This window comes from Oreochromis niloticus, linkage group LG4, assembly GCF_001858045.2.
Source record: "Oreochromis niloticus isolate F11D_XX linkage group LG4, O_niloticus_UMD_NMBU, whole genome shotgun sequence".
Classification (NCBI taxonomy): Eukaryota; Metazoa; Chordata; class Actinopteri; order Cichliformes; family Cichlidae; genus Oreochromis; species Oreochromis niloticus.
Genome location: NC_031969.2, coordinates 27423341 through 27435703, shown reverse-complemented (window position 1 = coordinate 27435703; position 12363 = coordinate 27423341). Strand labels below are relative to the sequence as shown.

The 12363-nt window shown below is 38.2% G+C and overlaps 1 protein-coding gene across 1 annotated transcript; it reads left to right on the top strand.

Annotated features, from left to right (window-relative positions):
• Window positions 1-930: 930 nt before the first annotated feature.
• On the top strand, window positions 931-10472 carry LOC100696966 (alpha-2,8-sialyltransferase 8F). Its single transcript, XM_003442136.5, has 7 exons — window positions 931-2267; window positions 3367-3441; window positions 3578-3652; window positions 4612-4756; window positions 7124-7236; window positions 7320-7412; window positions 7910-10472. Exons 1-7 carry the CDS (start codon window positions 2167-2169, stop codon window positions 8397-8399), a joined length of 1092 nt encoding a protein of 363 aa, XP_003442184.1. The 5' UTR covers window positions 931-2166; the 3' UTR covers window positions 8400-10472.
• Window positions 10473-12363: the final 1891 nt, after the last annotated feature.

The window sequence follows — 12363 nt, the reverse complement described above, 5'->3', positions numbered from 1 at the left end:
GGTGGGAATTGAATTTACAATCCTCCACTCCAAAGGCATGTAGTCCACTACACTATCCAGCTTATAGCAAGGGCTCAGGAAGAGCTGGAGAAGGCAGCCCTTGCCAGCTGAATAAAGGGCACAGGTAACAATACCACATGTACCAGTTGTTGCATTGCAGAGGTCTTCAAGTATAAAAACAATAATAAACACAGTTACAATGATTTGGTTCTATAACATTTTTTTTATCATTACTTTATTATGGATTAGGTGCCAGCGTTGTTAAGTGTGGATAATTAAATAATAGATGCAAATTATGCATTTTTCTCAGATGAAGAACAAGTGGAGAGTGATAGATGTGATGAGGAGATGGAAGAAGGAGGAGACGCAAAGAGTGAGTCACAGCCAGTTTATTTCACAGTTTTTTTTAATCTCTTGCCTTATTCTAAGAAGTGTCAACAATCTTTGTATTTTATTATTATCTCATAACACTTGTTATGTGCATGGGTTTCTGTCCTATTGACTTTTTAACGTCTATAGTCTCACATCAACACAGCCCTGCCCTCCAGCACTATTAGCACCAGGAGCAGCAGCAACCCCTTTACAGCAACATTGTACCCCATCAGGTAAAACATTGGCTATGTTTGCTATGTATTGTCCCCACCTGATGACAATGGTGTAGTATGATGTGATTCCACAACAGATTCTTGGTGAATGTGGCTGGTTATTATTCAGTCTGATTCTATTTGCCCCTTTTTAACTTTGAGCATCCGCCCCTTCAAACATCTCTGCACAGCCCTGCTAACACAGGACCTGGGAGATTTATCTGGTCCTTCAGCTGATCCATCTACTGTTTACTGAAGCCTTAACAGAAACGGTCTCGGTGAAATGGTTGCTATCAAGATGCCATTCTTAAGGAAAGCAGAGAGAAAAGGCTAAGGTAAGGCAGAATGCACAAAGACCTGGATGGACTGAATATCAGAATCAGCATACTTTATTAATCGCTAGGGAAATTATGTGGATTACAGTAGCTCCAGTACAGTAACATTAACAAAAACAGACGCTCAACTTGCGGCCCCAGCATGCAACAGCATAGAGGATAGCACTGGCCACAACAGACTCATAGAAAATCCTGAGAATTCTCCGACAGATGTTGAAGGACCTCAGAAAATAGAGACGACTCTGGCCCTTGCCGTAAAGTGCAGTAGTGTTTTTAACCCAGTCCAGTTCATTGTCTATAATATAGAATAATTTAATATATTGTCTATATTGTCTATATCTGTGGAAATTTGAGCAAATAGTTGATCAATAATATTTGTTTCGGGAGGCATCTGTTTCAAGAGCTTATGTCCAAGATCCAGATTACAAAGAGCAGTAACAATGTGCAGGTATGATAAGTGACAACATAAAAGAATGATAAGAAATGCTGCCACAAATTGGACACTTGCATGAACTGATATGTGACATGCTTGTATAATTTAGTTTTAAGTACAATTTAAGATGTAAGTTAAGTTTAAAATGTGTATACATTATCAGGCATGCTTTTATTTAAGTTAATCTTGAAATAAGTGTTTTTCCAGTATTAATCTAATCACTGCAAGAAATTAATTCTGCTAACACTACTCATTTGGCAACAGAGAGTAAGTAAATTATCAGTTCCTACTTCTCTATTTTTTCCAGCTGTTAGTTACTTAGTTAGAGAAACACCAGCTGAAAGCTTTTGCATGTTCATATGCATTTGGTTGGTATTAAGAGTTCCTCTGATTGGAAGTATGGCCTTACCCCTTTGACTTTCCTCTGCACGCAATAGGTCTTGAAAGTATTTCCTTGCACACCCTCACACTGATTCATACTTTCTAGTGATCGTCAATGAGGAAGAAAAAAAAAGTCAAACCAAACAGAAAGAGAATAAAGGAGGGAGGCGGGAGTGATGAGTGCTTAAAACAGCAGGCAGTCATGAGGCAAAGGATTCACTGTCTTCAATGAGCTGGCATGTATTTGTATGAGTGTGTGTCTGAAGTACTATGAGGTAGAGCAATCTGAGTAGGAGTGGGAAATTAAAAACCTGGGCACTGGGATAGGGCAGATAAAAAAAAGTGTTGTGAAAGGTAAAAACAGGAGAAGGAGGAAGAGGGAGAGAGAAAAGTTGGACAGTCTAAAGGTTAAGACTAACAGGAGGGGAGAGGTATGAGGGGACATCATATAAAGTCTTTCTTCTCTTTCATGATCACTCTCCTCGGTTTGGGGACCCTGATAACCACTCTCATCTGGTACAAGTTGGACAGCAAGTAAGTACATAACTACCTTTGTGCCTAGAGAGCAAAAACTAAAGAGGCTGTTGAAGAAGTATTATAAAAAACATAGTATCATTAAATTAATTAAAGTTCCTGAAATTGAAGCTAAAGTGTCAAAAGTAAAGCACTTCTTCAGTGTTTCTGTTGTGATGTTTCTGGATAAGGTCAAACCTTTTACCAGCCTTGAAACACTACTCCACATCCAGAAAGAATTTATCAGCATATTATTTGTTGTTAAAGTACATACACCTTCAGAAGTAAATTTATCACCCATATTCCTCAAATATAGTCTACAAATTCAATCTCATTACCTCCTAATTTGGTTATACATTGTTTTCATGTATAACGAAATGATCAGCAGATCATCTTCTACCGTTCAGGTCCGTTTTTCTGATGAGTCTCACCTGTTGTTCCAGGTGGGAGGTGGTGGTGTGGACCGTTGTAACGATCTGTTAGCTCTGTATGCAGAGTGGAGTGGGTCAAGTGTGGGTGGCAGGTAGGACGTGATGTGGCATCGGACCAGTTTCTCGAAACACTTACTAATAACAGCTGTTAGAGCAACTGGTCGGTAGTCATTGATGCTGCTAATGTTGTTCCATTTATGCAGTGGGACAATTGTGGCGGACCTCCATGCAGGACTGGGACAGTGAAGTGTTGAAAATCTAAGTAAGACTCACATTCTTTTAGGACCCTCCTGGTCACTCCATCTGGACTGGGAGCCTTCCAGGGGTTCACTGCCTTCAGTGTGCACCTCACCTCAAATTCCTGCAGAAGGAGGCTTGGGCTGCTGCTGCCGCCTGATGTTTGAGCTAGGCTGCCGCTGGTCCTTCACCTCGAAGTGTGCAAGGAAATGGTTTAGCTCCTCCGCAAGCGCTGCATTGCCCTCAGTTATTGAGATTTTGCCAGGCTTGTAATTGGTTATGTGCTGAACTCCCTGCCATACCTGTCATGAATTGTTGTTGCTGAAGTGGTCTTCAATCTTCCTCTTATGCACTGTATTGGCCACTCTGATACCCCTTTTCAGATCAGATCTAGCTGCACTATCTGCATTTTTCAGCTGTCTAATCTGTCAAAAAAACATTTTCTTTTGCAGTCATGAGGAACCTCACCGACCACCTCCTCAAAAGAAACATGCCCCAAAGCTGTCAGAAATTTGCAAAGGCTGCAAGTGAGAGAAAACATAACTTGTCATACCGTTTCCCTGAGAAACCGCTTTGTTTATGCCATCATCAAAAATATAGTCATGCCAGCTGCACAGGTATGATTCTGCTGACTGTGTTTGGATGTGTGTGTGTGTGTCACAGGGAAATCATTGACAAAGTACATCAGCGTTACAATCAAACCTGGAAGAAGAACGAGAAAAATTACTTAAAATTCAGGTAAGGATCTCATTTCAAATGCTTAATGTTTTTTCTATGAAAATTACAAAATAGAAGTCAAAAGATTACCAAATAACGCAAATAGGAGCCTAGTCATGCATATAAGATGTTATGGAATCCAGTATATCATCCTGAGGGGAAATGTTCATAATGGGCTGGTTTATATTTTTCACAGTAGATGAAAGTGACATGCAGAAAAATAACCTGAAATTGCTATGTGATTTGTTAAATTTTATATGAACTGAATCAAAAACAGCTATAGACAAACAAGGAAAAGTAAAGACGCACAAGGAGTTTAGGACAGAGGAACTGTAAGAAAACTGATGGCACAACAAAGAATTGAGAGATACTTGCCATATGGACAAATGATGCTATAAGCATATAATGGAGACGTTTTGAGCTGGATAAAACATTATCAGGAGTTGCGTTTGTCTTTGTTGCTTACAGCTGTTGGAGACAACAGTCACAGTGGTGGTGGGACCTAATCTAAACCCTAAAAAATAAAATGAGATAAAAAATCCAGTAACATATGGGGTTAACCTTTTTTCTGTTATCATTTTTACAGTAAAACTGGAGCTAATTGTTTTGTTGATTGCTCCTTTTTCCATCTTCCTTTGTTTAACTATGGATTTTAACTTTCCTAACAAGATAGTGTTGGATGGTTAAGATCAAACAACAGGTGAGCAAATAACTCACCTTTTGTTTGCTCGCCCTTCCCTGTCCTTACACGTTATCTCTCTCCGTTGACTGTTAGCCACATTCAAATCTTTCCATTGAACAGGATAAGAATAAAAAAATATTGTTCCTTGCCATGACGTTCAGAAAGACATTAATGACCTTTTCTTTTGTTGGCAATAACTACTAACATAAGTTAAACATGCAGCTACATCAGAAACTTATGAACCAGCTCATCTGGTAAATAGTCAGCCAATGTTAACTAAGTGTTTGTTGTTTCTCAGAGACAATCTGAGAGTTAATTGCAATGGCTTTGACAACGCCATTATTACACAGAACAATACTCCTCTAGGATCGAATATTGTTTACAGTGGGGAAAGGAAGAGGACTCTTCAGGTGAAATGGGACTATTTTGACTTGTTCTCAAAGGTAGGTTCATTTTCATCCATGGAAACTATGTATGTGCCTCTTCTTTGATATCTTCATTCATTCTCATGTGTTTTGTTTGACCACAGTTATTATTTTGCAAATCTTCATTGTATATTTCCTTTTGTATCTTTTACTGAACTCTGTCTCTTGCTTCTGAAATGAGCATTTGGAGGTAATTTTGTTTGTGCTGTTCTAACCTGAAAAGTGTGAACAGTATTTTGTCTCATTTGATTTTCTTGGGTTCTACACAAGTATATTGTGTATAGTATTTATAAATAAACTATTTAAAAGTAAATAAGGACAAACTTTTATCAACATTGAAATTACAGTCAGTATTTTTCTGAGGTTACTGAATAGTTTGTTTAATACTTTTAATAGAAAAAATGACATTTTACCCATATAAATACACAGATACATTAAAGCTTCATGTGTAAATATGAAGCACAGATATGATCGGTCTTTCTCAATTAATAGACTATGTACCACAGACCGTCAAGCTGGCAGTGATTAAACTGTTACTTAAAAAGTCATCACTTGACCCAGGTGTCTTAGCTAATTATGGGCCAATCTCAAACCTTCCTTTTATCTAGATTTTTTTTTTTGAAAGAGTAGTTGTGAAAGACCTGATCATCTGCAGACAAACGGTTTATCTGAAGAGTTTCAGTCAGGGTTCATCACAGCACAGAAACAGCTTTAGTGAAGGTTACAAAAAATCTTATGACCTCTGACAGTGGACTCATCTCTTGCTTGTCCTGCTAAACCTCAGTGCTGCATGCGACCAGCGTTGACCGCAATATTTCATTAGAGCATTAAAGTTACTTTGATTTAGTGGTATATAAATAACACTGAATTGGTGGGGAACATGGTGGGTTCCATAAACCAGCACCTCATTCTATGTAATTTTAGTAGATTAGTAGATCTTGCATTTCCTGTATGTGGCTCGAGGCTGTTCATATATGTAGTGAAAAAAAAAAAAGGTTGTGAAGAGAAACTGTAGGTGTTTGTGTGTCGCAGAGAGACATTTAAATATGTGCCTGCTCTAGCTGTTGCTGTCACTGTCACTCATGGTTGTCGGCAGAAGTGAGCTTCATTGACTCATTCATTTGTCATGATCTCCTTTTGCAAAATTTTATAGCCTCTTCCAAAGTAAATAAAGGTGGGTGCTTCTTATTTGACATTGATGGTTAAGGTAAACACTGATCTGATAAACTATACAACAGGGAAAAAGTCAGGGCCACATCTGGTCCAGAGTCACTTTGCTATCTGATATGTCTGTGAAAGTTCTCAGTCATCCAGGTCATCGTAGTCTAAGGAGCTTGGAAAGAAAAGCGTCTGGACTTCTTTAAGTTGCTTGAAAAGTCTTTGCTATCTAAGTATACTCACTACAGATGAACACAGAAATTTTTAGGTGACTTGGGGGTAAAACATAAAATGCTGCAACATATTGAACTGACTCTATATGTTTTTTATTTCCTGATTTATTTAAAGTGTTTATATTAGGTATTAATATTATTAAAAGATGTTAAAATAAACATAGATTTTCACACAAACATTATATGAAATATGCCACCTGGTCATTATGGGGTACAGTCTGATTTTAATGTTTTTCATGTCTCTTGGCTAACTAAAACATGTTTGTTGTATAGCAGCCACCACAGCTAGGATTATGCACTCGAACTAGAAGGGATAAGAAAACAGAACTGAAGTGGCTGAAATCTACTGACATCTAGCAGTTTTTCATTGTAACCTCAAAATCAATGTGATTATGAAAATGAAATGCAACATTGTACAGGCTCAATGACAACCTACAATATTATGATGAACCATTTTCTGTATCAGTTTATAACTGCACACAAAGAAAGTCAAATATTAAGAAATATTTGTGATTATACACATATAATGATGCACATTTTGTAGTCTGGTCTGCCTCAAACCTCAAACTTGACTGGTCTGCAGAGCCATAGAAGAGAGAAAGTGACTGAAAATCTATACCGTTAACATATTTAAGTGAAATTGTTATTTAAGTCCTGGGGCTTTTTGCATCTCTGCAAAAGTAGCAAAGCAGATTAAAGTTGATCTTATTTGGAAATGTCTAAAATTGGAGCATATCCCGATTGATGTAGCAGGGCACACTGTCCATTAGAGGAGCTATTCTATTTATAAGACTTTGTATTTATATAGTCTGTCTCTACCTCTTTTTACTTTTGTGTGCAATTCATTTTCCAAAAGAGAAAAAAACCCACAATAAACAAAGTTATTTGTCATTTTTAAATTTCTAATATTTATGAATATACAATTTGTGATTATATTTGACATCAGCAACAATGTAAATGTTTTTTTATAATGCCTTATCTGTCGCTATTCCAGGAGAATCCTTTCTCAAATAAGAAATGGGACACTTGTTCGGTTGTTGGGAATGGTGGGATCCTGTCTGAGAGCAGCTGTGGAAAAATGATTGATTCAGCTGACTTTGTTATCAGGTGAGAAAAGTGTCCAATGTAGACCAAATTCAGAGTGGAAATTCCATGTAACCATTTCTGTGTCTACTTTTTTGTTTGTTCAGGTGCAACTTACCTCCTTTGGAAAATGGATACGAGAAAGATGTTGGCATCAAAACTAGCCTTGTGACAGCAAACCCAACCATCTTCTTTAATAAGTGAGCAAGAAAATGAATCCTTGTCACTAGGGATGGGAACTGATAAGAATTAAGCGATTCTGATTCTATTATCAGAATCACTTTCCAATTCGATTCCTTATCAGCTCTCTTATTGAGGCTCATTTGGGTTCTCATTGGGTCCATGTTTAGAGTCACCATCATTGCTAAGCAACACATCAAGATATTACATTCAGCAACTTACTTGCATGCTGTGTGGTCAAATGTGTGTATATGTTGTAGGTATTTCCCAATAAGAATAAGAATAATGAAGTTAGTATAAATGAAATGTCTAAATCCACACTGTAGGTCACACCGCTATTTTTCTTCTCTGGCACATGAACTTAAAACATCTGATAACACAAGTACAACAAACGTGACTTATAGGCAAGCACTGGCAACTAGTTCTTGTAGAGAACCGGCTCTCGATTCCCATCCCTACTTGTCACCTCACATTACTTATGTGTTGTTGCTCAAAGTCAGATGTTTCTTTCGCACAGGTATGGCTCGCTGGCTGGACGTCGCCTTCCATTTGTGGAGAGTCTTCGCAAGTACGGCAACTCTCTGCTGCTCCTTCCTGCCTTCTCTTTTGGCATGAATACTGCTGTGTGTCAGCGAGTTGCATATACAATACAAGACTTTAAAAGCCCTATTCAACCTGTTTTCTTCAACCCTCAGTACCTTGATAGCCTGGCTCAATTCTGGCGCTCTGAAGGCCTGAAAGAAGTGCGGCTGAGCACTGGATTAATTATGGTTAGCATGGCCCTGGAATTGTGTGAAAATGTGCATCTGTATGGATTCTGGCCCTTTAGTAATCACCCATATGGCCTCTATAATCTGACTAACCACTACTTTGATGACGTACCGCCTCAAGCAATTGTCCACTCAATGCCGGCTGAGTTTGATCGCTTGTTGCAGCTTCACACTGAAGGGGTACTCAGGCTTCACCTAGGAGACTGTAAATCAGATGAAAATATTTCCCAGGGATAGACAACAGCACAGAAGCAAAGCACAGAAGCAAGTACCTCTGCTATAGCCTCAGGATGAAACCAGTAAACTTTTTGCCTTTGTAAGGCCATTGCGCTGTACATTTTTGTACTTTCCCAGAAATATCTCTCACCCTGTATTCTGAAATACCTCTGTTACATGAAGATCCATCCATCCATCCATCCATCCATCCATCCATCCATCCATCCATCCATCCATCCATCCATCCATCCAATCTCTTGATTTTTAGACAGAAAACTCCAATGCACTTAATATAAGGACTATTTTGACATTTTGTCAAAAAATGTAACCATGAAAAGTACTTTCATACCTTACGAAGATGAATGTATAGTGCCTGAGAAAATCAGACAAATGTTGTAGTTCTGTGATATCAGTTTTGCACTTTTGCACTAAGTGAGATTCATGCTTCTGTGTTAACTCTGCACCACAGGTACTGTACAGCATAACTTCAAACCTCCCTAATACCCAGTGCCATAATTCAGTAACTTGACCTACACTTCCATAGAAATGTAATTACACACTGAGTGGATGCAACCTACAATGACTGTGATTGGCCCGATCAGTGCTGTCACTTCCTAAGCATTTCCAGCTACTTCTTTTACTGCTGCCATTTTCTAAATTGACCGGCAGGGAATGGATGAACTTGAAGAGAGAAACTTGCTGACCACTTGTGTCTCCTAGTCTCTGTATAGATTCAGTGCTCAAGTACAAATTACACATTATTTTCATTAATATTTCTGAATGTGATTCAGGCAAGAGGCAGTGGATTGTGTCCATTTATCTTTGTATTGGTCCTTCATAAAAACAACTTTTAAAATCCCACTCCCGCTGAATTTCTGACCATTACTGCTCGCTGCCATGTTTTTCACTTTTGCCCAGTACACAGTATTTCTGTCCAAGCCCACACTAGGTTTATTCAAATTCAGCAAAAATCTCACAGCACTGATAGCTCTTTGGCCTTGATTGGTCTGTTGCAATGTTGATCATGGACCAACATTTTTATGATGGTCCAGGAACAACACAGGCATGTGGATATCAAATACATGTGTTGTCAGGACACTGTGGGTTAGGTGTATTCTGGTTGTACTGTTACTGCTCATGGCTGTTCATTGTTGTTTCATCAACAGTATGAGATGAGAGGGAAAAATAAGTGAAAAGGAATAAAAACTTATCAAAATTTTTTGGAATAGTGGGTGTGGGGACATTCACTTGTGAGTGGCAAAAGATTTCTCTAAACATCTAAGATGTCAATATTTATCATCGTTAAATGCCTGAAAACATGCCAAGATTTACCATGACAATACAATGTATTTACTCTTGCACTCAGTTCATATGTAATGACTGGAAAACCACATGACACTGCAATTGGCTGGTAGAATGGAAGCATGAATTATTTCTGTAAAAAAAACACAGCTTTTATCTTGAACTTTCTGAGTAGATGTTCAACAGAGATCTTGAAAGTGAGTCTAGTAATCTGTCAGAAGTAAGTATTTGGAGCAATTAACCATTTAAATGTTATGGTGTAGACAATACCAGATATTTAGTTTTATCAATTAAGCATAAAATACTCACGTTTTAAGGTGAGAGACACATGTTAAAAGAAGCTAGCACCTGCAATGTCCTGATGAAGGGAAAAGCCATCATCTGGTATATAAAATGCTACAATCTGTGTGAAAACAAACATTACTTATTTAATTTTTTTTTATATATTTCCAAGTCTGAGATGGTTTGGGCATGTGCAGAGGTGGAATAGCGCATACATTACACAAAGCATGTTGAATATAGAGCTGCCAGGTAGCAGAAAAAGGAAAACTAAGCAGGTTTGTGGATGTAGTGAATCAGGACATGCAATGGGTTGATAGGAGGAGGGCACTAGAGATAGGGTGAGATATCTTATTTGTGAGATTCTTCTTCTTCTTCTTCTTCTTCTTATTATTATTATTAAAACAACAGCAGAATCCATCAGTTAACTTATGCAAAGTGTGGAGCCCACATTACTTTTACACACTCTGTATTGCTTATAGTAGACAATGATTTAAAGATTTAATTTATTGATAATGATTTAATTTATGGAGGACCACAAGAGCCACGCGCATCGAAATAAAAATTTCTGTGCTTTAATAATGAATTGTAGAATAAATTCTGCAATTGTAAATTCATTTTTGAATTCCAATTTAATAAACTGCATTTCAAAATCCTTTTTCCAATTGCATTTCAAAATCCTTTTTCCAATTGCACTTTAATAAACTGCATTTTAAAATCCTTTTTTCAGTTGCAATTTAATAAACTGCAGTTCAAAATCCTTTTTCCACTTGCAATTTAATAAACTGCAGTTCAAAATCCTTTTTCCACCTGCAATTTAATAAACTGCAGTTCAAAATCCTTTTTCCACTTGCAATTTAATAAACTGCAGTTCAAAATCCTTTTTCCACCTGCAATTTAATAAACTGCAGTTCAAAATCCTTTTTCCACTTGCAATTTAATAAACTGCAGTTGGGAAAATCCTTTTTCCACCTGCAATTTAATAAACTGCAGTTCAAAGTCCTTTTTCCACTTGCAATTTAATAAACTGCAGTTCAAAATCCCTTTTCCACTTGCAATTTAATAAACTGCAGTTCAAAATCCATTTCCCTTTCCTGTTCGCTCCGGGATTAGCTGCTGGATTAGCTCCTGGATTAGCTCTTCGATTAACAACTTGCTGGAGGCTATTCAAATTAGCCACACCGTGGGATGTAAGGAGCTCTCTGATTGGTTGGTCAGACACAGGCTGTCTGCCAGCCTGGATTTTTCTAGCTCATAGCTTCTCCCTGCTAGGAAGCGTGTGTGCTTGTACAAAGGCCGTTCAGCGTCGGGATTTACACTCGGCTCGACACGGATAAGTGAAGAATGAAGGGACCCTGCAGCGAAACGGAGAGCCAACCTCTGACTGAGTGCCTGTCTACACATTCTGACCACCTGTTGAAGGTAAGGTGCTAACGTGGCTAACGCTAGCATCACCGCACGTAGCCCCGTTATTTTAAGATCATCTTAGCTAATGAAAGTTTTACGTCGCAGCTGTACGAGCTCGCTACGTGTTTTGTAAGCTGCTGTGCTCTTCACAAATAAAGCTGGAAGCAGCTCAGACTGTTAGAACCAGCACTGAGGCCTGTTACATTTATACAGTGTTAGAGCAATGGCTGCAACCTACAGCCTTTAAACTAGCGATTACAATGCTGACAGTAAACTCGTCAGTCCAGATGTTACCACATTACTCTATGGTACTTAGAGTTAAAACAACTGAGACAGGCTGGTTAAAATAACAGCTGTCAGTTCTCTCATTCAACATATAAAGACTGGAGATCACACTACTGATTTCAGTTCATTTAATATGTGAGTGCACAGATTCATTCTCAACTGGACATAAATGATGATCAAAGGTTGTTTAAATGATGAATTCATCAAATCCCAGCCTCTAACACAGTGCGCTGAATCTTAGCTTTGAATGTCCAGTATATTCTAATCAGTGCAATGTAAGCATTCACCGAACCTATAGTATCTACACCTGTGTGGCAAATGTGTGGTAAAGATACAGATAATGAAATTTAATTATTAATACAATATACATCATGAAAAATGAAAGCTGAAATTGATTCAGTTTAGTACTTTTCTCTGTATGCTCTGTGATTATAAAGGCCTTAAATTCTGTGATATATACTGTAAATGATTTTCACAGAGGTCTTAAAGTACTTAAATCACTGCTGATAGTCTGGTTGTTTATATTTTCACGTTTTTGTGTCTGTAGGGCTGTTTGATGACGATTTGGACTCCTCTGGGAGATGAGGACACACCCACATCTGTTCCATACTGCAGCCATTGATGGTGTTACAGCTCTGAGTCAGCTTTGGGCCATCAGACGCACACACTGGAAAACCAGCACCTGGACTTCATGCAGGAGAGATGGCCTCAG

Excerpts from the sequence above, each read along its gene's own strand:
- LOC100696966 (XM_003442136.5), top strand. The coding sequence starts at position 2,167 with ATGAGGGGACATCATATAAAGTCTTTCTTCTCTTTCATGATCACTCTC. Across the intron at positions 3,653-4,611 it reads AAAAATTACTTAAAATTCAG|AGACAATCTGAGAGTTAATT; the intron begins GTAAGGATCTCA and ends GTTGTTTCTCAG. Across the intron at positions 4,757-7,123 it reads ATTTTGACTTGTTCTCAAAG|GAGAATCCTTTCTCAAATAA; the intron begins GTAGGTTCATTT and ends TCGCTATTCCAG.